This window comes from Corvus brachyrhynchos, unplaced genomic scaffold (assembly GCF_000691975.1).
Source record: "Corvus brachyrhynchos isolate BGI_N302 unplaced genomic scaffold, ASM69197v1 scaffold34, whole genome shotgun sequence".
Taxonomy (NCBI): domain Eukaryota; kingdom Metazoa; phylum Chordata; class Aves; order Passeriformes; family Corvidae; genus Corvus; species Corvus brachyrhynchos.
This window is the reverse complement of record NW_008238126.1, coordinates 4,590,072-4,617,873: the sequence shown is the minus strand read 5'-3', so window position 1 is coordinate 4,617,873 and position 27,802 is coordinate 4,590,072. Positions and strand designations below refer to the sequence as shown.

Sequence of the window (27,802 nt, the reverse complement as noted above, 5' to 3'; positions counted from 1 at the left end):
TAAAATTTTGAGTTCTTAACTTTGCAAACTTGCTAACATCTTTCCAAAACCATCTTAATCTGAGTAAAAATTTTTTGCTTCCACCAAATACCTTTTATGTAGAAAATTATTTTGATGTTAATCAAAAAGTCTATGTTGAAACATATAAATAGCTGACTCTGCTGAAAGTAACTCAGGAAGAATGATGACTTAAGGAAACCTACCTACAGCATCAAGAAAGCTGTTCAGCAGTCTTGACAGCATATAACCACTGCTTTATGACTTAATGTATGAGACAGACACTGAACCAGAAATTAACACCACAGGTTGTGCAATTAAATGAAACTACAGAATGTAATGAAACAAGTAAAAGGCAAAGTGGGACTAAAAATTAAATATGCACCACTCCACAAGCTACAAATTTCCTCACAGATATGTTTTATAATATCATTGTCAAAACTACAACTCAAGGAACATTATAAGCTTTAAAAGAGTAATCATTTTCTAGTAAATCTGGTAAAAATTGGCAAGTTTCAGTCTTTGATGTGAACACTTAAAATATATGGACACAGCCTACACTTCTGTGTCAGAATTTTCAGCTAAACAGAGTAATTTCAACATCATTTATACTTCTGTCATTCTTATGTAAAACAAGTACTAGTTCTTCCTCTTGAAAATGGCAGCATTGGTCCTGCAATTCTTTATATGTAATTAAAAAATCTAGAAAGCCAAACCCTATAGTTTTCTGTTTGAGTACTCTCCTTGTTAAAACGTGGAATAAGGTCCCCAAAGATGCAGCTGAAGTCACACAAAATGAGTAAATGCAGTTATTGTGGAGTGATTCTTGTTCCATCATCCATTCAGTGTGTAGATGACATTTCAGTTCCCAACAAAAATAGGGCTTTATTAGCCAGGGAAAACATCCAACAGTCTTGCTTCTGCCCACTCAAGTGACCTTGAGTTTACCTCTTCTAGCATTTTATCATGTTTACGAGAACTGATCATTAAAAATGCACATATACCAAAGGGGGTATTAACTCTCAAGCATTTCTGTTCAGGAAAGAAGATGAGAAACCAAATCATTCTTAAACATGTATTAATTTCTAAAGTGACTATCAGTTTATCCATGTGTTCCTGTGAATGGAGATCTGCCGGTGGGATTTACAAGTAATTCGGAGGAAATTTTGTAAAGGTAGGAAAATAATACTTCCTATTATTATAGGAAAATAATAGTATATTAGAAAATAAATAAATAATACTATTTAGTCAACTATAGTGAACTATATAGAAAAACAAGAAATTCACTGTGGAGATCACCTATAGACAACTTTGTGAAGAAAGCCTTTTTCTCCCAGTTCTGGTTTTGGAGTGCTGTACATTTTGAAAAGCTCTAAATACAAAGTTTACAATCTCTGCCCAGTCAGAAGCAATTGCAATAGATACTTAATGTAATCAATAAGCCACTATTACTGTTTCTGGGAACTCTTAATCATCACGTTTACAGATACTTAATTAGCAGTTATAAAACTAGAAACCAGAACAAGCTCTGGTTGCATGGTATTTGCCTCACTAGTTTGGTCTCCTGCTCAAAAAGCAGCTGAACCAGACATGAGAGGATGGCTGCTGATGACTTCAAGATTCCACAGGATAGAAAATGACACTCTAGTCTCAATGAAGGTCCACATAGTCTTTGGGAACAGTGTGTAAAATAACCCCTTATAACTGATTTATAAGCTGAGGGAGCAGATTCTACAGTACATTTTTTCTAAAAGAGAAGTGCTGGGAGGCATAGCTTTCCTAACAATGTGTCCTCTGCTCCAAAACAGCATCAAGTCAGTCATTCTAGATAAAATTTGGCAGAGAAATTGAGTGGGAAAATTCTATGTTGTCATGTGTTCTTTCCTTCAAAATGAAAAAAAAAATAAAGCAAAGTACTCTCTTTATGACTTGACTCTTACCTTTTCTAGACAATTTGCTCATTTATTATTTGACAAAATTTCTGAGATTTTAAATAAAGGAGTTTTAAAACATGTTATGTGTTGCCATTAATAACACATCAAAAATTACATTTACTTTCAGTGTGAATTACTCTTGAATGAGTAGAACAACCTTAATGTGAAAAACAATATCCCCATCAAAATATGCAAAAATTTTTTAGCTGGGAACATTACATTTTCCCTGACTATGCCATCACAGAACAGAACAAATGCCATTTGCCAGGTTCTTTTATTGATTTTAAACAGAGCACATCAAGGACAAGTGTACAACAGGGGAAGCATAACCTATTACACAGTAATGGATATTGCTAAAGGTTGCTTCATTACCTTTACTGGATGAGTAGCTGGTTTTTCCTTATATAAATGACACCCTTTAGACAAAACCTCTTCCACATTCGGCTGTTTAGCTTGCACTGCTGCTTCAGTTTCCTAAAAAATAAAAACACAGGCAGTCTAGATTAACCATAGCATAAGCAATAAGACTGAATAGTCCTAAAGCTCAATGGGAAACTGTAAAACACCAGTAGACAAGTTTCTGCTCAGAATTGGTGTGGGGGTAAACACAAGGATAGTAGCAGCTAAGGACAAAGAAGATCACCAGAAAAAAACAAAAGCAAAGTGGGATGGAAAAGAGTAATGCTACCAAAATAAACAGTTGTAGGTCACTTAATCTTGAAGGTTTCAATAAAATGAATAAAAAGCTAACACAAATTCATAGTAAGAAAGACAGGCATGAGAAATCGCATTTAAGCAGCTCTGTTGTTTTGTCTGTTTTACACTACCAGCTGATGAAAAGTGCACTGGTTAACATTTTGTTCATACACTACGTGGCATCAAAACTGTCTAATGAGATGCCAAAACGATACTGAGTTTAGGAAGATTAAAAATTTCAAAAGAAGACTGCAATTGTGAGTATTAAGCTAGCACTTATGTAGTAAAACACTTACAGAAAAGAGTTAAAAAGAAAAGCACAGTAGCAGTGACAGTTCCTAAACGTACAGGAAGGAACCTACCATTAGCAACACCCTACTGAATTAACAACAGCATATTCTCTAGTAATTTCCTTTTTAATCTGGAAAGGCATAATCCATGTGCTAACATAAGGAAATTCCAAGCAACCTTTCCCAACATACAGCAGCTTCATTTTGCCAGGCACTGACCAAATAAATAATGCGCAAAGCTCTACAATTAAAATAAAATAAAAAAAACCCAAAAATCCAAACTTACCAAAAATTGTAAAAGAAAAGATAAACTACATCTGGAGTTCCAAGATTCTTAGTTTATTTCTTTTTTTCTTCTAGTAATATGAGCAAAATAATATCTGAGTTATCAAAATGAATTGATTGGGTATTTTTTCCCCCCTTTCTTCACCCACCTACTTTATAGGTTGATTATCTTGTCCTAATCAGTATTGCTGACTATCCACTGACTCTCCAATTTAATTTTCTGTCCACATTCTCAGTTATCATAAATGTGACAGCAGACAAGATTGTGTGCCAGGTATGTCACTATCTGAGCTAACACATAATTTTGTTGGTGGAAATCTGTTCTTTTTACTGCAATAAACCTGCTGAAGTCTGTGCAATTTTAAGTCCCAAAAAGGGACAATTTTGCTCCTATGTTTCAATTCAACAGGTAAAGTATGTCTACAGTGTTCTCTGAAACTTTACTTGCAAAACTTTATGGACAATCAGTAAAAATAAAGGCTTAGTAAATTCAATGCCATCTTTCATTTTTCTTTTCAGATATTGTTGGTCAACAACAAACGAATTGAATTAAACCTTGTCTGATTTCTTGCAATGATATTTGAAATATGTTTCAATTTCATTGTGTTTTATTATGCATTTCAATGTTAATGAAATATAACTGTAAGGATTCTTAGAGAATGAACACTGAAAAACAATGCACAGCAAAATTGGGACATTGAGGGGGGTGAGAGTTTGTTAACCTTTTGATGAAACCCTCATTAAAGTCTTATTTTCTTTCTGTTTCAATACTGGGTTAGCTTTCTACTTCCCTATTCAGCACATAAAAAAAAATAATAACCAAGGAGTGTTAATGAAGAGGTAATTTTCTCCCAGTCTTAATGAAAGCTAGGCATTTTAATAATTGTTATTTAGCTCTCATGTCATTGTTTGTTTGGGGGTTTTGGGGTTTTTTCTTAAACTAAGCCATAGGCAGTATTCAGCCAATATTTTCTGTCATGTTATTCTACGTGTCTCAAATACTCATCTTCTTCTATGACAGCATCAGTTATCACAACAAATTTTGTAGCAAGAAAATCACATTACAACTCCCTGTGGAGTCTAAGAATACCAAGACCACTGTGGATGTGCCTATGCTGCAGCATGAATGTGCCTTTGAAGTGGATTTCTCCATCTTCCCCCCCTTACTGGACTTTGTTTTCCACCATGGACTGGTCTAGGAGTACAGACACCATTTTCTTTCAGGCTGTAACCAGTGCGGCAGGTGTAATGTATTGAGTTGTTAAGTCACTGTTTCCTTCTGCTCTACAATTTTCTGGAGTTACATGAACTAACCTTGTGTAGTCTGATCTTTCAAATTCAGTGGCCTTGACCTAAACCAAAATGCATAGTGCAAGCCTATCCAATACAGCATGATGCTTACTTTGAGATATGTGTGGGGATAAGAATAGAGGTAAGAGTACAGGGAAAAAAGAGGTTCTCAATATCTTGGCATTCATTTGGACACTGCTGAAATTAACAGGTATCTTATTTGTCAGAGCAGCAAAAACTTTCTTTGATTGTCGCCCAGTAATCCCAACATAAATTAAAAACATAACAAAATTATTTTTTAAATAAGTGCACATCTGACATAAAGTTGCTGTAGTAACTTTGAGGGAGCCCTTTGCCCAGTTCTTTGCTTGATGGGAGAGCCCCTTGATGAATTCTGCCCAGTGAGCAAGTTTCCAGCAATTTCAAATCCATTTGCTAGGTGACACCCTATTAAAAGGGTTGACAGGCAAGAAAGTAGTTACAGAATTCTGCTCCATCATTTAATTCCCTAAGAGAAGAAAATGGTAATGACCACAATATAGCCTCCAATGATTTGCACACAAAAAAGACCACAGTTATTATCTAGGCTGTGCAGGATCCAGGAGAAGAGCATATTCCCAGAGTAGAGCATGACCTCTGATCTTCATCATGCAGGACAGGCTACTGCTGAAGCTAATAGGAAATGTAGATCCTCATGCCCATCAGTTTTAAGAGAATATCAAAGTCATATTTTTTTTTAAGTCCTGATCAAGTCCTTATCCCCACTCACTTTGCTTGCTGTGGGAGGATGCAGAGCTGTCTCTGGGAGACAGAGCTGACTGCTGGAATTGCACAATTTATGAACTGCCTAGGAAAGCAATCGTAATGCTACTTCTGGGCTGGGTGATGAATATGCTAATTAAACTTTTCACACATATGGCAAATCAAAATACATCATCACTGGAAACTGCTGTTTCTCAAACATGTATAAACAACAAGAATCAGAGGCTACCTTTTTTCCATGACGCACTATCTATGAGTTTTCTGTGGTGTTAAAGTAGTGCATCCAAACTGATGAAAAAGTTACAAGCTGGAAAAGTGGCAAGGACTTGTCTACAGCCCCATCTGGACTATGAAAGTCTGTTGATATAGCCCAGAACTTAGAAAATTCATATTCCCTAGGTGAAACCAATATATTGACTAAACCTCTGGCGTGTATGCCAATGGAAGACAAAGTTTGATGGCGTGGCATATGTTATTTCAAGAGATGGTAACTATCCTAGCAGACACAGACAGGCTGTTTGACATATGCTGCACATATATTAGAAGGTCCAGTCAACTACCTATAAATGTATCAGCAGCATTTTCAACTGAGTGTTGGTCTATATTAAGAATCACGAGCACTGATTCACCTTCTCTGGTAACACTGGCAACACTTTTGGGATCAATTTCCCCATGAGCTTATGTCCTTTGGACATATTCTGCAGGGACAGTAGGAGAAGCTCAGGGTAATTAACCTGCATCTTCATGGTGAAATACAGTGCAAAAATGGAATCTTAATTACAGCCTCAAATAAAAAAATAAAACTTTGAAATTAATACAGTGAGTTGTTTCAAAACCTCTTGTTGTTTCAAGTTTTTTCATGACCTCATTTTAGCAAGACAGTATGTTCAATGAAAATTAAAGAAGAGAATTTATTCACAGGAAAAGAGAACTGAGCAATTTCCCTTTACTGATCAAGACAAGGCAGTGATGTGTAACAAGCAAATACAATAAATCTAAAATCTAAAACTATTTGAATGCTTTTAATTTCAAACAAACTTTTCTGAAACAACCAGCTATAAATCCCTACATATATTTAACTTGATAATGGAAAACTTCATTTAAATATGTTTCTCTTGTAGATGTAGAAGAGTGCAACTTGTAATGAGAATTCTCAGAGGTGGATCTTCTTATTCATGCACATAGAATCATTAAGGTTGGAAAAGACCTCCATGATGAAGTCCAGCCTTTGCCTTAACACCACCATGTCAGCAAAACCATAGCACGAAGTGCTTGGAACTTGAACATCTTGAGCACTTCCAGGAATGGTGACTCCACCACTTCCCTTGGCAGCCACTTCCCTGGGGCAGCATATCCATCCCTAACTCATTCAGTGAAAAAATTCTTCCTAATGTCCAACTTGAACCTCCCCTGGCTCATCTTGAGACCATTTCCTCTTGTCCTGTCACTGGTTGCATGGGAGAAGAGACAGACCCTCACCTGGGTACAGCCTCCTTTCAGGTAGTTTGAGAGAGTGGTAAGGTTTTCCCTGAGCCTCTTTTTCTCCAGGCTAAACCACTGTAGCTCCCTCAGCTGCTCCTCGTGAGACTTGTGTTCCAGACCCTTCCCCCACTCCACTGCCCTTCTCTGGACTCACTTCAGCGCCTCAGCGTCTCTCTTGAAGTGAGAGGCCCGGACCTGAACAAACGATTTGAGGTGTGGCCTTACCAGTGTCGAGTACAGGGGGACAATCACTGCCCTGGTCCTGTTGGCCACACTACTGCTGGTACAGGACAGGATGCCAAAGGCTATCCATGCTGACTCTTGTTCAGCTGCTGTTGACCAGCACCCCCAGGTCCTTTACCTCCAGTCACATTTCCAGCCATTCTTCCCCCAGCCTGGCCCTGTTGACACTCAAAAAACTGGCCTCAGCCCATCGCTCCAGCTTGTCCAGATCCCTCTGAAGAGCCTTCCTGCCCTCCAGCAGATCAACACTCCTCCCCAACTTGATGTTGTCTGCAAATTGCAAACATTTCACCCTTTTAGAGAAGTGAATTCCATCTTTCTCCAATAGGGCTGGTACCATATGAACTATCCCATGATCAAAAAGGCCAACATTTCCTCAATGACAACAATCTTTAAGCTATGTATTGATCATGGGTTCTCCTGGACCTTTCAGCATTCTTACTTGCTACCAAAGGGATTTAGGAAAACCACCTGTGTTCCTGTCCCTTCAACCAGTCATGCCAGTACCCTGCAGTCCTTTTTGATTGCCCTAGAACTTGTCACTGCTGACTTGGACAACCAGAAGTGGGTAATAATCAGAGGGCCAAATCACTCCAGGGAGTCTCTTAATAATGCCTCTTATCTGGACTCCAGGGAGGCAGAAGACTTCCCTGTGGGATGGATCCAGTTTGTACACAGGGCCCTCAGTTCCCCTTGGAAGGAGTCACCTACAACATTATGCTTTTTTATTAACGGCTGCAAATGTGAAATTTCAGCAAGGTTCATTGAAACATTCACACCTATCTTTCAAGTTACTATTCCCACACATTAAGGAAAAAGCTATAAATAAGTGGTGAGGTTCTGAGTGCCTCATTTTTTTCTCACATGCAAAAAAAAATAAAAGGGCAGTAAATAGAAAACATGAATATATTCTCATTTTCAAGAATTCTGGTTCTAAAAAAGTCACCTCATTTTTTCCTTTGACTCAGCTCCACACATTCCCATTTATGGAGCAGGATAACAAGCTAAACCACCACAAAGAAGAATGGTCAGAGTAGACTTAATTAAAATACATCAAATACATCAAAGTTCAGCTATACCACAGTAAGCATCAGATCTTGATGGGAGGCCAGATAGTACAGTCACCGGCATTCTTGCGAGTCACTTTAGATATTTATACAACATTGCTAGAATACATCCAAGATATGCTATTAACAGTTCTGTGGCCATCTTGAGTTGGAACCTAATCCACTGGGGAAAAAATGCAGTTGCCAGTATTTAAACTTCCTGAATAAAGACTTCAATCAATTTGGATAAAATTCAAGGAAAGGCAAGCTCTTACCGTTGTTCTTTTTTACATAACAGATGAAATGGTTTGATAACTCTCTGAATATTTTACTTATCTCTATATAGAAATAAAACACTTTGTGAACATCTGAATTACAGAATTTAAATACACATTCCTGTCTTAGGGATTTATGAAAAATAGTTCAAAATAACGCTCTGAAGTAATTCAATTTAAAGACCATTCCATTAGTGCCTAAGTCAAAGCTTAGCGTAAAATCGGTTTATCACTAAAATTAATCTGTAACTAGTGGACAAACAATTTTATGCACCTGCCTCTAAAAATGACATTTTAATGAGTAAATAAAGTAATCATTCTTTTCCCTGTTATATTAACTGACTGATCTTTTAAATGTGTGAGAATAAAATTTGATCCCAAGCCCATGCTAGAAGCTATCTTAATGCAGAAAAGAATACTGTGAGATACATTCAGCTTTTTAAAGTAAAGTATGCAAACAAAAGACATCTGATTTTAATGAGAGTCTGGAAAGTTGATACAATTATAACTCTTGAACAATGTAGAAAATTTTTGAAATATTATGGAGCAGGAACAATCCTTACACAGAAAAGAGCAGTACATGAATTATTTCTTTCTTCTAAAAGTGCAATTTTAGAGTTCATAACTCCTTTGTAAACCTATGAGTGCAGCCTTTTTGCAGTTTGTAAAATATGCCAACACAATGTCTTTTAAAACTTGGTGTGTTTTTCATCATTCTGCTCCCTGCAATATGTCTTATTCCTGGTACTGGAAAAGAGAAGGAAAGAAAAGAACAAGGAAATCCTCCACAAAAAAAATGGAACTAAGATCTCAAAATTTAAGCCATGCAAAGCACCTGAAATTGCAAACCCTACAACTCTCCAGAGTGAAATTATGTTTTATCCAAAGCATGTTTTCCTGTTGGCTAACAGAAATTTGTGAGCTTCTTCTGTATTTCTAGAGGAGATGAAATATAGTAATTTTTCCCCACACAGAGAAATCACTATCTATCCATTGCAGCTGTCTGTCCTGAAAAGGAAATTTCCTGGAGGTACTGAAGATAGATGAAATTATTAGCTGTAAAGACATGACCTGCAGATATGGTATATGAAAAGAATTTGGCTATGGTGGTCATATACCGATAAAGCACAGTTAATCATCCAGTTGGACTGTGAAATAGTGCAGTAAGAAGAATTCTTTGAGATTGGATGTGATTCAGACTATTTCATTTTGAGACTGGACAGGACACAGGATGAAAGCTGCTTCTGTTCCACCAGGACTACAGATCCTTTCTGATTTCCAGCACACAATGTAAAAGAGATAATAACAAACCCAAGAGAACTGACAAAGAAGGAAATTTGGCAGAAAAATAAAATGAGAAATTCTTGCATGAAAATAAGGGAAGTCCCAATAATTTTACTAGACCTCTCTTACTATTCTGTGCTCTTAGATGTTAAAGAATAGCAGTTTTGGAGGAAGAAAAGTTATTTAGATTGACACAGTAGCAGAAATGGAGTACACCACAAACACCTTGACTGGTAAGTGAAATTTGGTGGTAAATATAGAAATATTGAGCCATGAAAATTGTTTATTTCTTTTTGTAAACAGGAAAGAGAAATCAGAATTTATTCTCTCTTATTGAATAAGTAATTAAGTTTTATTCAATAAACTGATTTTAAAATAATTAAAATTGTGAGGGAAGCATTAACATATTTATTTATTCTACCATCAAATTTTTGGTTGCTTATTATTCTCTTTCTTAGTCAGAGCTTACATGCAAATCTTCATTCTCTTTTCAAGTTTAGTAAAAAAATCATTTTCAGAGGAGTTTCTGGCTACAAAAGAGAATAAGAAAATAAATAGAAATCAACACCTGTTACTGGTCTAGCACTTGATTGTAACATGTTTTTAGATATGCCCATCTTATGGTATTAGTCTTTCATAAATAATTTTAAAAGAATGGGCATGAGAATGTATTTCTACCACTTGTCTTCCAGCAGTTACAGTGCCATAGTTCACTGAAAGGAATGGCAAAGACTGCTCCAGTACATTGCTTCAACAGCAGAAGTGGAGGTAGATTCCAGTAAATACACTTTATGTTCTTGTAGTATGGAAAGAATGCTGTTTGCTCATTTTCAACTGCTTAGTTTGCAAACGCAAATGGAGAAGTTATAGCCACACTCTGAGTGGTGGCACCTTTTATTTTAATTCCATAAATAAGTATGTTATTGGAAGTTGATCTTTTTAGAATCTCAACCATTGATTTCATGCTGAAAAAAGAAATTTCTTATTACAAAGAATGAAAAGAACTAGTAAGCAAATGCTATTCAGCAGGGCCCAGGTTTACAAGGGTGTATTGGGCACAGCTGAGATGAGCTTAACTTTCCTCACAGCAGCCTGGATGGCACTGTGTTTTGCATTTGCAATGAAAACAGTGCTGATAATGCAGGCATCTTTTCGCTGTTGCTGAGTAGCACTTACACACCATCAAGGCCTTCTCTGTTTCTCACGGTGCCCCACCAGCAACAGGCTGGAGGTGCACAATAAATTGGGAGGGGACACAGTGGGAACAGCTGAGCCCAACTGACCAAAGGGATATCCCAGACTATATGACCCAATGCTTAGTAAGAACAGCTGTGGGGAAGGATGAGGGGGACATCTGGACTAAAAGAGTTTGTCTTTCCCAGTAACCGTTACTTGTGAACGAGCCCAGCTTTCCTGGAAATGGTTGAACACCTGCCTACCCTTGGGAACTGGTGAATGAATTCCTTCTTTGCTTTGCTTCAATGGGCAGGTTTTTTTCTACCTGTTAAACTGTCTTTATCTCAACCCATCAGTTTTCTTCACCTTTGCCCTTCTGGTTCTTTCCCCCACCCCACTAGGAAGGTGGGGGCAGGGGGGTGTGCAAACAGCTGTGTGGGGCTGAGCTGCCTGCCATCATTAACCCCCTACAATAGGTTAGAAAGTATTCCCACCTGACCTGCCAAGCATCTTGAAATGCAAAATTTTTCCAGTGAAATGCATTGACTCTCTTTACAAGAGCATCTCACAAGAGTTAAGCTTTACAGCACTGTACCCAATGTCAAAGCTGCCTTTACTTGGAAGTTTAGCACAAAATCTGCAACAGGATTGAGTGATTTTCATATTATCACTAACTTTAGTGTGAGAAAGAACTAAGATCACTTTAGGCATACATTTTTATTTTTACTTCAATCAGCAAGTAAAAAATAAACCAATTCTTACTCAAATATTAGCCAAATCAAACATATGAGTATCTATCAGATACCAAAAATTCGTATAATTTCCAATGTACAAAAAACTATGAAGATATACACTGCCTGTTTCTAATATTTATTACATAGCGATCGATTCAAAGCAAAGGAAGCCAAAGGTAGTAGGACGTTGTGCAGCTGTAAGTGTTAATTTGAATGGGCTCCTCTTCAGATTCCAGTATTTTAAACTGCTTGTGATCAGTAGAGAAAAATATACAATCTTACAAAATAGTTACTGTTTCATAAATAATGTGCTATTATCGAGAGCAATAATGTCCAAGACCTTTAAAGAAGTGTGTTTTGAAGAGATAGAATGTTTTCTGTTAAGAAAAGAGCATATAAAAAAGATGGTTAGAATGTCAGAAAACTGTTTTGGTGAATAGGAGAGGAAATTTCCCATCTCAGAAAACCTAACTACACTGAAGCAAGCTCTAGTTTTGGCAGTGACTTCAGCAGAGCAGGTAGACTGCCCTGTCATTTCTCTAAGTTTGCTCTTGTATTTGTTTGCTTATATTAAGCACACTTTGAAGAGTACCTGAGCTGTTATCAATAGTACAAGGAGGAAGCCAAAAAACAAAGCTGAGGTACAAGCTCACTAACTTCTAACCAGCTCATGCACACTTCTAAGAAGCTTACGCTTTCAACAATGAAATCACATCTTGATTTATTACCCATTATTTCCTAGAAAAATACTACTACCCATCAAATACGTGATCACCTTTCAAAAATCTTTACTCTCCTGAGATGCTGGGACACAGCATTTGCAATCATCCTTAAAGCTGCAAAGTCTGTTACAGATTAAATTTACAAGGATTATCATTGGGAAAATTTTGCCACATATTCACTATCCACCTGCAGTTAATATTGTTTAATATCCTTGCAACTGGAAAAAATCTCTTTAGAAGAGATTTCGACACAGACTGTTTAAAATTTAAATGCTCAGAGCTCACAAACAAAAAATTGAGCAGGTTGCGCCTCAAAGTCCCGTAAGAAAATTTCTGGGAAGAGTAATAACTGATTTAGGCACAGGATATCAAGCTATAGGTTCTGTGAATTGACTGACATGTACTGCAAGTCTGAATAGTGAATTAAAAATAGGAGTAGTTTAAATAAAGTTTAAATTTCATCATCAGAAGTTTTCCCAGTGCAGCTTTTTGCCAAATCAGGTGTTGATGCCAAAATACAATGAGACAGATCTCTGAGGTACATATTCCTAATGTGCTCTTAAAGACAAAGTACACTACCTCTTCTTGTATATAAAAACTATTCCTTTAAAATTATGTTAGCAAAATGAAAACGTAAAAGAATCAGTAAAGTGTTAAAATCTGACTTATCTGGGCCTAGATTGTCAAGAAAAACTGACAAATGATGACTGATGGAAGGAAAAATACAGCAAAGTCCAGTTGGCATTTTCATTCTCTCCTGAGGGTGAATTTTCTTTTCTTTTCTTTATCTAGAATTAGGTTTGCTACTCTTCAGCCATGCTCTTCTCTTCTGTTCTAACTTAAGGTTGTCAAGTATATAATGAAGTGATTGACAAGAGTTGACAGCCTTCTTATTGTCATTCAAAGTTATCAAGGACAAAATCCAAATAAATGTTATTTTTTAAAAAGAAAGAGTTATTCATTTTTTGTTAAGGATGGCCAGTTTTTATCTGCCAAAAATAAACATAATATGGTATTTTAAATATGACAAGTGACCACCACAGACGGTAAACAGCTATAAATTCTACACAGAGAGAGAGTTTGAAGCAGTATAAGCAAAAATCAAAGCTGTATAAGCCTTGGAAAAGGACTCAAGTGTAGAGGAGTACAGAAGGAGTGAGTGATGACCCAGAGGTAAGGAGGGAGTAAAGGGGAAAGATTGGGAAACTGAGTAAGCAGGGATGAAGGACCATTGAGATTGCAAGAGGATTTGGAGTCAAAGGTGGCTGGAAAATATAAAGTGGTTTGTTATATTGTCTGGAGAAGATGACTTGAAAAGGTCAGCAGGGTTTTCAGTGAGCTAGCAGTAGAAACATTAATTTCTGCATTCTGTCAACTCACTTCCTATCCAGAAGTGTCATTTCTCCACCCATTCCTAAATGAGACTTGCATTTCTGTCCATCCTTTCCGTATCCTCATCATCTATAATAACCTAAATCTGTCACAGTCACCCTGGAAAACTGTTTTCCAGGGGAAACGGCAGTGCTGAAACAAAGACCTAAAAGAATTCCCAGAAAGTGTAGTTTTAACCTCTTCTTATGGTTAGAAGGAGATATGATAAGGCTTTTAACAGGTAGGAGGTGGAGGAGCAGGCACTACTACCTCCCTCTTTTCCTCCAGGCCCTCTCCCCATATCCTTCCTTCCATCCCACACATCCTGAGCTCTCCTGAAGAGGTAAGGAGCACCAGCTGCAGACATTTACAGAACATGACGGATAGGGCTGTCTCTTCAGGTTGGAATAGAGCATCTTCAGTTCCTCTTTTATCAGCAGGGGAACTGGAATCAAGCTGAGCATCCCAGGCCATTTCATCCTAAAAAGGGTAAATCATTGCAATGGCAAAGAATTTGCAAAAGTATTACATTTAAATGAGCCCCACATTAATTTATGCAGTGGTAATATGCATATTATTAAAATAAAATATGGAAATGCAAAAGAAGAAAACCTAAACACTGTTTACTTGATGTATTCTTTTCCACACTGTGCAGCTTGTTCAACCAGACAGAAAGGAATATGGAATAAAGTTGAGTAAATATTTGTATTTTCATTTCCTTATAAGAAGTTTTCTGTGTACTTTTTACATTTGCTGCCACTGACCAAAAAAAAAAAAAAAAAATCAGAGGATAAAAGCTGCTGTTTTATGTACACTTTGACCCAAACTAGTAAATGGACTTTTACACTAATTTACAATTAATTCTATGATCACAAAAGGTTTATTTTGAGAATATAATAGACAACTAAGAAGGTAAAACAGCATTTAGAGAATAGAATTCTTCCTTTGTTTTCTGGACTACCACTAGTCAAACCTCAAAATTAAAGTACACCAATCCTTGGCAAGATAAGAGTATGTTCCAGGGCTCTTTTAAACACTAAAAAAATTACTGGTCAATTCCTTCCTCAGCATTTCTTTTCTTTCAAAATTTTGTATTTGAAGTAAGAATTCACTAAATAAAGTTTCACTGCCTCAGAAACTTAGAATGTTTTAGATGGAAAAAAAATAATTGAAAATGTTATTAAATGAAGATTGCTATCAGTAATGAAAGCTATCAGAGGTACTAGATACTTCTTTTCTAGGTTAACTAAGGTGTTTCTGGACTGCAGTACTGGAGAGCAAAAGAAAACAATAAGTTTATAATGCTAATTGAGCAGGGCTGAAGAAATCTGTAAATTTCAATTTTTCAGAAGACTTAGACTGACTTTATAAAAATACTGACCCATAGATTTCAAACACTTAATACCAAAGCAAAAAATCCACAGTAACAGCTAAAATTTATGAGCAACTAAAACCGTATTAGCATGAGCCTATTTGTAAGCTTTTCTTAGCTTACTAGACAACATACTTTCCATTCTTTACATATTTTGGTTTCTAAAATTGTTTTTGGCTAATAGTATCTTGTTGACTACATCACAACACAATAATACAGCTTTGCTATGTACGTATTAGAAAGAAGTTGGGCTTTTTTGGCTGTAAAAGAAGCTTTTAAGTCCCACTTAAAGTATTTTTCTAAAGCCTTAGCACACCACAAATGTTACACAGACTACATTTAAAAAGTGCAATCTGACTGTAACAGATTGCAAAAGGTTGATTTTATCTTAGTCACAGTTGCAGTAGGTTGTAATATGAAAGCTTTTATTCCTGATCTGTCTTATCCAGTCATTTTGATTTTTATATACTTAAGAAAGCCCTATTATTCTCACTCCGTTCTTCCAAAAGCAGCATGAATTTAACCATGCTCTGAAGCTTTCTAGGGTTCTTCCTGTAAGCAAGACATCTGGGAATCGCTAATCAAAACTCTCAATAACTTGGGGTCCTGTCATACACAAAATTGGGATTGAACAGGACTATGAGGAAATAAATATTTAGAGGAAAAGAAAACTGGGATAAATCAAGAAAAAAGTTGGTTAGATTTTCTGAAGGTATTTTCTTAAGCTGTCAAGTAGACCAGCATCACTTCCAAGATTCCCCTTTTTTTCTTGCAATTGAAGTAAACAAATCTCAGCAGAACAGTCAGTAGGATGATATAAAGGTCAGCATTTGCACTTCCTTGAGCCATAACTTTGGAGCTCTACAGATTGTTGATGCCGTAGGCAAAGCTGTTTCAAAGTGTAAAGTATAGGTCTACGTCCACATGTTCAGAATAACGTATCCCTAAAAGGTTTAAGTATATTAAATCTGGATGGCTGGATCAGAATAAACACATTTCAAAGTGCTCATGTATGTCCTTAAATGTCCCATTAAGGAGACAATGCAGAAACGACTATAACTTCCATTATAGCAACATTTGCCACCTACTTAGACTCTGATTATCTGACTTAGCCAAAATAAGCTTGTGATTTAAGATAACCACATTATTATCAGGACCAAAAAAATAATTGCTTTGACCACTACAATAATTGCTTTTTGAACTAATACTAATTAGATACTCCATATTTGCTTTCTTGTCTGAATTAGAACAGTACTGTTGGTGAACAAACAGAGTTTAGGAAAGAACTTAATTACAGTCTATTAATGCAGTATTGGACCTCTCTCTAGTTTGCAAAGAAAGCAGTGACAGAAAGATGGAGTTAAATAAACTCAGCTGAGGAAAAATGTGCAGGTTTTTACCTCAACCATTGAAGTAATTTACCAGGAGATGTGGATGACTGTTCACATGTGAAAATTAGAAACCAGTCTTGGTTGGTTTGGTTTTATCTGGGGTTTTTTAATTATTATTTTTGAGAGAGGTGTGTTGCAGTTCAAGCAGAAAATAAGCAGAAAACTGAAAGGATGACTTTGTAAAGCAGGTCTGACTGGATGACCAGAGTAGTATCTTCTGACCTTACAGTGAACCAACTGTACTAATTCTCTGCATATCTCAGAGATGACACATTGTTGTCTGTTCAAAGTCAGCTGCACGGTTGCCATACAGTATGCAAGAGTTGTAACTGTTTCTGTATAGATGTTTCATATAAAATTTTAATAGTACAGCAATATTTGTGGGCTTGTTTTAGGGGCTCCTTTTAATAATATATTTGGTAAAAATAGGAATACATGGCAAAATGCTTGTCAATGATACCTAAACTAAAAGGGAAGCTGGAGACCATCCTATTAGAAGTTCATGCATGTCCACTCCTCAGTAACTGCTACACAGCTTTCTCTGCTGTTAAATCTACTCTCTCCTGCTGTTAGATGGATATCCAATACATTTATAGCCCAAAATACTGCCAAAGTGCCCTGGGAAATATATATCAAAATACTATGAAACTGTCACAGACTTGAAAGAAGCCAGGCTACTCTCAGAGAGACCAAGAAGCAAGGCAAAATTGGAGATAGTGCTGTTTGGGTCAGGAACCAGGCAGATCTGAAAATGCTAAATAAAACTTCCCTATGTCAAAATTCCCTCACTGACAGATAGTGTTTCATATCACCCATGTTATCCTGCAGGGCCCTAGCTTTACACTGAGAGGATATGGTTGCATTAGGAGTTGAAAAGCAGCTATGACTTCCTAGGATTCAGGTTTACTTATAGGAATTGTGATTCAGGTTTACTTATATGAAAGATTGTGGCAATACATCTGGCAAAACCATTACATTTGAATGCTCAGGAGTTAGAAAACACACATCTTTAGCTGTGGATTTTTATTGACAGAGAAAAAAAAAGGGCTAAGAAAAATAAAGTTGATCAACATAAATTGAAAGCAGGAGCAGGAAAATCAGGGCATTACACAGTCAATAGTACTGAGAGAAGTTACTGATAAAAAAATAAGTACCACCATGTAAAAAACAATGACATAGTAAGAGCTGAACTTCAGCATGTCATTGGTGAAAGGGACTCCTGCCATGGCTGCATCCATTGACTATGGCTGTAACACCCACAGCTGAGACACCAGTGCTGGCAGAAGCTGTATTGTAAACAGAGCTGTAGTGTTAAGTACTTCAATCTTTTTCCATGTTATAATGTAAACAATTGTTGTAGTATTTCCTTGGCACCATCTTGTAAAATTGGAAATTCATGATGATACCATCTAAGTTTGTGAAGCATGAATACTAAATCATGCAAAATAGCTATCAGAACGGGGGTAAACCCAGGTCAAAGAATGAACCCAGATAGAGCCATACTGTCAAACTTGGGAAACTAGAGTTGCAAAAAACATAATATGAAATATATTCTACATGCATGAGAAGCTGGTACACTGCAAACCTGGAAGTGTTCCAGTGTACACAAGTAGCAGAGGAGTCAAGACATTCTTATAAAGGTAGATTTCATGCCTTCCCCATGCATATACTTGAATATTTCACAGGTGCAGTCTACATATTATGCTATTATTGGAAATGATCATGTCAATGTGCTAAAAAAAACCAAAACAACACTTACAAAGAACTAATATCTATCCTAATACTTTAAATTTTTTCCCTGCAAATATGCATTTCAATGCTGATTTATTTGGATAGTTTCTTAAATTTAAAAAGAAGTATCTTTGACAGTTTATAGAAGAAAACTGTAATTAAGGATGAAAATAATGAGTGAAGCAAACACTGGTTACAGATGCTTTCTAGATCCTGAGAATGAAGAATCCTTTCTCTACTCTTATTTATTGAGAAATGAGTTATTAAATCCCAAGTGTGATTTTTGACACCACTGCCAAAAATTATTGTGCTTAACTGAAAGTCCTGGTCCTAATTGTGGTACTACAGTCTCTAAATTGTGGTCAAGAAAATTATGAAGACAAATCATACTGGCATAAAATATATTGGAGTTTCCTGAGCCATATTGTAATTCTTCGAAGTAAGTGTAGAGTTATGATAGCAGAATGAGCTGCAAGGAAAAAAAAAATCAGTAGGCAATGTATTTTATAGTAAATGCTGTTGCAAAGTACAATATGCTTTCTGGGACTGAATATCTCTAAAAAGTTTGTTGCTACAATTTAATAGTGTTCACATTTTTCTTAACAATTTTTGCTGTTTTTTAAACTGACGTGTACATACTTTAGAAGCAGGGATGTTTCCCAAAGCCTCAAATGATACAGAACGTTCCAGGGATTGTAGGATTACGAAGTTGCCCAGTATGTTTCTTGGTCACCACAAGGTCTTACTCCACATGGGTGACCAAGGAACATGCCGGACTTGTCCAATCTCTTTATGTCTTCATCTTCTATTCTACTGTTTCCTAATTGCATTACTGTGAAGTAGAAAAGAGCCTGTCCCTCGATGTACATTTGTACTAAACCTAAGGTTCAAGTCTAGGAGACAACAGGTATTAAGTATCTGGAACCATGAACTATTTAGCCAATGAACATCAATTCCTTTGGTTGCAAGAATCCTTAAATAGTGACAAGGTTTAAGTGAACTTGGGGCCCCCACATAAAGAGGCCCAGGGTGAAGGAAGACCAACAGCACACTGTTGGATCCATGGGTGGTGACTATTTTCTTTTTAACCTGTCTCTCCTTCTCTCCCCTCCCTTTTCTATTTCATTCTATCTCTCTACTTCACCTTTTACTGTTAAATAAAATCTGTATTATTGGCTTCAGCATATGGTCTTGTTTGCACCTTAATTCAGGTAGACATCTCTCAATAATTGGATCTTAACAACACTGAACCTCTTATTTTCACACAACTACTTTGCATCCCTCCCTGACACAGGAGCAATGAACTAAAAATGGAGAGGACATATGCTCAAGTTATTCAGCATAACTGCCCACACTATTAAATTGTGAGTTTTGCTTCCCACGTGGGAGAAACTGCAAGGTCTCAGGAAGTGCCCAGGCATGGTCAGGGATGAGCATCAGCACGTTGGATGCAACTGTGTTCTTTGGGGAGTTGAGATTGTTGCTGAAAGGATGCAAGCTGTGCTGCACCAGTTAACCTCTAGGCCAAACAATGGTCCTGGGCATCCTGGGCACTTTCTAATTACTAATAGAGACTTAGCTTTAAGAGCTACAGGAGGGATTTTAATTGCTCTACCTGTCACCAAGCCCAGTTATGTATGGAGTCTTTAGAGTCTTTGTGAAGTTCTCTGTAACTACATGTAACAATTTTGCCTTTGGTTGCACCTTTGTTACTCTCATGGAATTACTTTTGTGCTATTAAAAGTTAACATTGCTGGAGATTCTATTTAATTTTTCTTCTAAGTAAACTTAAGGGACTTCTCATCTCTTTTTAATTGGTGATTTTTGCTATTAAGGCAGAAAAAAAGTATGAGCTTTAAAACTTATATTAATTCACAGAAATTGAAAGTTATCAGTGTGAATTGTGAAGGTGAAATTCCCAGATATTCTCCTTTATATACTTATTATGCATCTATTATATAGATCAATATTATTTAAAATGTTAAATCAGATTATCTGATAAGGACCAGTATTTATTATACACCTTGATTTATGGAAGAATCTGCAATGATAATTACCAGATTATAGTTGCATGCCAGATGCAAAGGTTGCTATGGTTTTGAGAGAAAAAAAATTACTGTAGTTTGGAAAATTCTTTCAGAGTATTGATAACTGGTATTTTAGATGCACTTTAGTTTGTGTATCAAGTTTAAATTTCAGCTAACAGAAGTTTCTGTAATTTGCTAAACATAAGTAAAAATGCAAGAAACTTGCTTTAAAATGGGCATATTACTTTAACATGGTATTACCAACTAGCTAAAGACACCCCAGGCATTAATTTAAAACAAAAACATATCCACATCCTCTTCTACGCATCCAACCCCACATGTTCTTATCATTTATTTCAACCTGCTTCTGAGGTCAGAAAATTTCCTACACTCAATATTTTGTGGCTTTTAGAAATTAATATCCTTACAATACTTAAAATTTATACCCTATCATGTTAATTTTGGAACTCTTTTCCTGAAAAACAACTCAGAAAACAAAAGAGACAGGAGAGAACTTAATGGCTGGGGAGAAGGGAGAACATTATCATGCAGGCTTAGTCAGAGTATGAAGAACATTGAGAGAAATTTCATAAAAGACAAAGTCTCAAATGAAATTGAAATTTGCAAGCCATTATTCTTTTCTAAGAATATTAACACTATGCTTTTCATTCTACTAGGTCATCATAAGTGTCACTCTTGTTTCTGAGAAAAGGAGTTATGAAATCCTATAGGAGATACTTTAGTGTTCTTTGGATATTGATGAAGGCATTAAAATGGTTGTAGAGTAAATGTTAAATATTTATACAGCTTTTGGGAACACCAGAGCAAAAGACACATCTCTTCCATAGGTAGGATACACATCCTTACTTTTTCAAAGACATACATTAGCCATAAATTATGGCAATTTAAAAATACACATAAATATAATCATTTCAACAATTATTCGAGAGGCTATGTATGTCCAGGCTTAACCCAGTGTAGGACAGACAGCACGTTAGCATGGGTCTGGATGTTTGAAGTTGAGTGTAAAACTGAACATCGTCAAGCATAATCTGCTTTTCTAAATTACATTCTTAATGCGTTTTGTAATTATTAATGGTCTTACTCTGCTTAAAAAAGGTTCTAAGAATATAATCTGACTTCAGAGATAATTAATAAAGAGTCTTAAATATAAAAGTTTCTCTCCGTGAAAAAAACTATGCTCTGGGTAAACCTAAGTCAACATCTTAAAGAAGTTAAATCTATGTATTTTAAAAGCAATCCACATAGATAACATGCAGATAAGAAGCAAATACGCTTCATATGATTACAGTCTTTATAATAGTAGTAGTCCTTATAATCCTTAAAGTCCTTATAATCACAACAAAGTGATTCAGCTACAATCAAAACTGGTCAACCTTTATAGGAAAGTGATCTAAATTTATCTGTGAAAGAAATATGGCAGAGTCTTTCACAGAGAGAAAGGGTATTTGAGCTCCTTTGGAGCTCTTCACTGTCCCCCTGCCTCTCAGGACATTCATGATTTCCTCTCTCCATTTCAGGACTACAGATTTTTAATTATTTTTTTATAAATAATTTTTTCTCTTTTCTTTCAACCGTTTTTCAGAAATATTCTAGTCACATCATCACAAGATGGAAGAGCCAAGCAGAACGTTTCACTCACAATAAGTATGGAAAACAATAGCTCTATAATTTGTAGAAATTTAGCCCTATTTTCATTTTATATAAAATTCAATGGTGGATTCATTCTAGCAATAAAGTAAAAAAATAGAAAAAAATATGAAAAAGATAGATGAAACACCTAAATTTTCTGTTAAAATACAGGAGATAAGGACCCGTAGCTTTCTTGAAACCAAAATTCCATCCGTCATTCAGCACAAATGCAGACATTTGTAAAAAAACTATACTAATTTCATCTTTCAGAAAGAGAATGAATGTCACTGCTGAACTCATTCTGTGAATTGTAGGACTGCAACAGGACTTGACATTCAGTGTTTTATATGATACGATTGTATGGCTTAAAAAGTGTTTGGACATTAAACAAGTTCCTTAGTAGAAACTAAGTTAATAAACATGCTCTGCAAAACCGTACATCTTCAGGAGCAAGTATTTTTCCATTTCACACAAGACAATAAAAGTTTTGAATATTTATATTTTTTCCTTTTCCACTAGAAATTGCATAATCAAATTGATACAAAACAAAACTCAGTTTCTGTTTAGTCTTCACCTATGTGACCAAAATGCTGAGCTACTATAAACTCTAACCTCATAGATTTCGATTACCTATTGTACTTTAAATACTTCCTCAGTTTATATGAAGACCATATACGCATAGACAAAAGGCAAGACCAAAATATCTAAGTATACACCCAGCAGGCCAGTTGATTCTAGACAGCCTTTATTTCTCTGGCCTCAGTCAACCCATATACAGGCATCTTTTTTATACATAAATATGTATCAAAGATCAAAGATCAGATTAGAAGTATTTTTCTCACAGTTCTTAACTAATCTCCTTTATTGATTCTGGAGTGTTACCTGCACAGTTAAATATCTTTCCTTGCAATATGAGAATTGCGTTATGGTCCTAAATATTATGATTTTCATGCAGTCATAATAGCTTTAATGAAATAGCTTTAATGGTTCAACACTGATATTATGAATTTTAGTTCACTTTTTATTAAAATGTGATGCAATAAATTTTGCGGCTACTGTTTCATGTATATGATATGGAAAAAATAATAGATTATACTTATATATCATCTTGGAACCATTGGTTCTAATCTGCCCTTTCGCTAGAAACCATTCAGGAGAAAAGAATAAAAGGTTTCCTTAATTCATAGAGCTTTGAACTTCTGGGGACTACTGCTGGCTTCTGTCTCAAAGTTACATCATTAATAAAAACTATACAGCTGATGCTGCAGCTGAAGTTTTGACCACTAAGTACTCCAATGCTTCTTTAAAATGGAGGAAAATTTACCTTAATATCAAAGGCTCCGGGCTGACCCACTTTGTTATAAAGCTCTAGCTGGTTCTTGACAGGCGTTACCCACAATATCACCTGATTTAGTTGTTGATGAAGTTCAACAAAATCCTTTAGCAGAAACTCTATTTCTTTTTGTTTTTCTGGAAGATCTTTGGACACCTGAAAAAATACCAGAAGCCATTGTTTTAGTGAAAAAACCAAACAAACTACAAAACAATTTAACTCTACACATATATACGTTTATATAAAATGTTAAAATACAAGTACTATATACTGGAAGAAGAGAAAGAGAGAGTAACAATCAAATTATTATGGCAGGTGTCTTGTAACTCAGTTGAAACACAGTCTGTCCTAAAAAACAACCAGCAGAAAACCAAAACACACATGCAGAAACCTAAAATAAAATTTAAAAAAAAAGTCAAAAGTTACCATCAGGCTTCTCAGTATTTTTAGTAAAAGAAATTGTTATCTCAGTATACTAAACTGTTTTAAAGCTCAATTTTTAATCAGGAAAAAAAATTAAAACATGGAATTAATCACTTGAATTATATCTAACCTTTCTTCACCTCTTGAATGTAGATATTTATAAACACATGTTTTCTTATAAGGTGTTTAAGTTGCCAATTGGAGCCAAATATACATAAGCAGATGCACACAGTGAAGAAAAATAATGAAGAATTGTATCATCAATTCAGATCAGGCAACTTGGTTCACTGATTTGCATTCAAAGCAGTCAGATTTTTAACTAAGCACACTCTTCTATGCCAACAATATTAGAAATCAAGAATCGGTGAATGGCACAGTTCAAATCCAGCTCTGAAGCACTTGGAATAAATGTTGGAATGGGCTGGCGATAAACAGGCCAACACAAACCTCCATGCTGTCCTTCCCAGACTGTTTTCTATAGCTAGAGAGGTGAGGTGTCACAACACTACACAATGGGCAACATTGCAAACATACATTAGGGGAGAAACCATCTGTACTTTACAAAAAAAAAAAAAAAAAAAAAAAGCAGCAGCAAATATAGGGCTTGGGTAGATACAGAACAATAGCAGTTCATCAGTAAAATCAGCCAAGAAATATGGTTAATTTTCCATAGCACAAAAAGTAAGGTTTCCCAATGTTCATTTTTTGGAGCATATTTTTACCAAAGTGACCCTCTTAAAAGTAGCAAAATATGAGATTTCTGAGACACGCTATATAAAATATATTCCCTATAAAGTTGAGCAGTATTAATGGTAGCATAACTATCATATTGCCTGGCTACAGAAGTATTAGTACCCTGTACTTCTAATCCCTAATGATGAATTTTTTCAGAAAATAAATCCAAACTCAGAATCACGAAAGCAATGAGTGTTACTAAATCCGAACAACCACCCGCTAGGGGAATGCAATGAACACAACTGTCTCATGACATGTATGTTTCTTCAAAGATTTGTTGTGATAATATTGATTTGTAGGTACCAAAACAATCCCTCTACATAATCCCAGCATGAGACTTTTTCGACCATATGTAAGGGGCATTCGTAATTCAAGAATTTAATTTGTCATATATTACATTATCTCCATTGTTCATTATAGCTACCTCGTAATATCCTATTTAATAAAGACTGACCCATGAAGCAGATTACTTTTACTATCTTCCTAGTCTTTTAAAATATAATCAAAAAATCTGCTTTTCCAGAATGGTCTCAGAAAAGAAAGAAAACAATTAAAAATGCATTCATTTCCCTTATGTGTTAACTCAAAATTTATGCAGACCTTGGCCTAATTTCATAGAAGATTGGTTTCATCTTTCTTACAACTTTTGAATGTTAATCTCTAATGTTTACTAGCTTTAATATTAATGTAAATAAGTTCCACAGAAATACAACTGAAAGCAAATAGGTAGTCATAGGCAGATAAAAATCCAAGCTGACTTCTGAAGATCTGAAATTTAAATTAATCTACTCCCAATAAACATTAAACAAGTATTTTGGGTGTATCACAGGACAGGGAAAGAAATATTTGTAGAGGTTTTGGGGAGGAGAAGAGAAAGAGGGAAACAACCAGTATTCAATGCAGAACAGCAGAAGATGAGTAATTAAGTTTTGGTGACAGACTGTGTTTTAACCACTGTTTTTAAAACATTTATTTATCCCACCTATAATGAGAGGTAAACTGTGATTTAAGTAAATGGAACTTCTTACACATTGTCTCCTGCTCTAAAATTATAGCACAAATATAGGATTATAATATTTTTAATATAAAAATAGAAAAATCAATGTAAATATGAATCAGTTAATTATATACGGAAATTTAATGTCATCTAATTTTACCATTAGATAGAAAGAACAACAGTAAATAAATAAAGAACTTTCACCAGCTCAGGTTTGGGCTACAGATAAGCATTTAACAAGGCAATTCCTTGTAAAGTCCAAGTAATGTGTCACATGCCATTGTGTGGGAATCACAGCCTTAGATTCTGGTTATCAGGGATTTCATTTGCTAGCTCATTGTGGTTTGGTTTTTTTTGTATGCTCTGGCATCAAGCCGTCAAGCTTGCTAATCAAATTAGAGTCTGATGAGTTTAAGGTAATTACAAGTCTGCCTATCAAGCCAAGGCACTGTTGCAGACTGTCTCTTGGGGGACAGTTTGTTTCCTGAGCTAATTCTGCAGCTGACCAGAAGCATAAATTGGAAAATCTCCATGGAGTAATGGACGTGGACATGATGGCTGGCTGTTCAGATTTATGCCCTTTCTGTGGCAGAGGAGTACACGTGGATATGGGGCCCTCCAGGATCTTCCCTACTGTTTTACTCTCAGTCCTTCCTCCTTGTTATTCACAGCTCCAGGAGCTGCATCCCTGAGGTGGGATTCCAGTGCTGGTGGGAGCTACAATAATCCCACTGCCCTGCTGTTTCTGGGCTCTCTGAATGAGTTCCTACAAGTTCTTGGATGCTGCCAGGAATGAACGAGCAGCAGCTAGTGTCCCACTTCAAGACTCTCTTCTACATTTTTGCTTTGGGCCCCATCCTCCTTTTATTCACTTGTCTTGGGGTAACTATCCAGTGTTTACTTAATTTCATCCCCTTTAGTAACTTACATCTTTCCCTCCTATTTAAGAAAGACTGCTAAATTTTATCAGAGGATGGCTGATGTTCTGTTCTAAGAGTGACAACAATAGGAACAGTGGCCATAAGGCAATACCTGCAGCAGAGTGAAAACATGGCAAACATGAAATGCTTTCCCCAGGATATGCTTAGGACTGAACACAGGCCTGATGAAGCAGTGTTACAGGCTGGCAAGAAAGACAAGGTGCAAATGAAAAAACGGAATTGAATAAAAGATAACTTCGGTTGGAATATCTTTCTAAAAATCTGGGTTATCCCTTTCAAATTAAATATTTTCAACTTTGCCTTATTTCACAACAGATCGACTTGGACAACACACTTTGGTTTGCAACCACAGATGCAAAATAAATTTGCAAGTGGAAACACCAAAAGTATGGATTATTCTTTCAAAGAAAACAAATTTGAGTTCAACATCAAAGGACTATATACTTTCAATGTTACGTGTCAAAACATTAATCTCAAAGCACGTGATACATCTAAAATTTTGTACTTTAGTTCAAGTGCTAATTAAGTAAGATTAATTGGAAGCTTAGTGACAAGATAATGGAAAATATTTAAGCTCTAAATGGTGAAAGAGCAGAAGAGCTTAATTTTACCAACTGACACTGGTCTTCACAATATTAAATTTTATTCTAACCTGAAACTATTAGATCATTTTCCACATATTAAACTTATTCTAAATTTTGCTCTTTTCATTAAAACACGCACAAAAAGAAATTCACAAAAAACTGCCAGCACAAAAAAGGTAACATCTCTCAAAACATAAGAATATCTGAAATTTGAATAATTGCATACTTTCAAAACTTAGGTTTCATCTAAGTATTTTAATTTCTTCTCCTTATGAATTCTAAAATTACTTGCATTGCTACTTCTGTTCCATCTGAACCTGATGTCTTGCATGATCTTCCCCCACAAGTAGCCTAAACAACACAGTACTATGTTGATTCTGTCCCTACCCCAATCGGATTACTTTGGTTCAAAACCTTACATGTGCTCATCTTGGCAGTTTAGATCATCTTGATCATTTCCCTTGCTCTAGTTTTCCACTGCTGTTTCTCGCTTTAGCTTTAGATAGTTATTTTTCAGTCTGCACACAGTTGTGTGCATGCACTATGGGAAGAATTAGAGCTCTGCAGATGGAAAGGAGCATCAGTTTATGATAACAGGTACAAAGGGAGGAAAGATTTTTTATAAAGTATGTCACCTGATGTAAAATTATATTCTGTTTGCCCGTTCTGTTTAATTCTTAGGAATATCCAGAAAGGAGATACAATTAAAGCAGTATAAATTAAAATAATGGTTGCGGAGTTACGGCTCAATCTTTTAGCTCAGGAACAATGCTCAAAATGAAAAAGTTGAAACTAATTAGGTAGACACAGTAAGCAAGAAAGATCCAATATTGGGGAATAGTTTTGCAGAAGTCAGAAATGTTATTGCAAATGAATTAACTTGATGAGTTATATTACTAGTAAGGCATCACTATCAACAAAAGTAAGGAAAGCCACTGAAATGACTTGTACATATTACATTTCAAGTGAATGATGCCTGATTTCAAAAATCACTTCTCTCTCACAAGTCAACCTCTTTTCCTGTTTAC

The 27,802-nt window shown here is 35.8% G+C and overlaps 1 protein-coding gene across 9 annotated transcripts in view; it reads right to left on the bottom strand.

Annotated features, from left to right (window-relative positions):
- DMD (dystrophin) overlaps window positions 1-27,802 on the bottom strand; it is an 896,220-nt gene that overhangs the window by 346,293 nt on the left and 522,125 nt on the right. For all 9 annotated transcript variants that reach the window (XM_017733467.1, XM_017733459.1, XM_017733457.1 and 6 more), the window contains 2 exons: window positions 23,086-23,250; window positions 2,304-2,405 (listed from right to left, as the gene is read on the bottom strand). In XM_017733467.1, coding sequence (XP_017588956.1) covers window positions 2,304-2,405; window positions 23,086-23,250 — 267 coding nt within the window. The remainder of the gene's footprint in view (window positions 1-2,303; window positions 2,406-23,085; window positions 23,251-27,802) is intronic.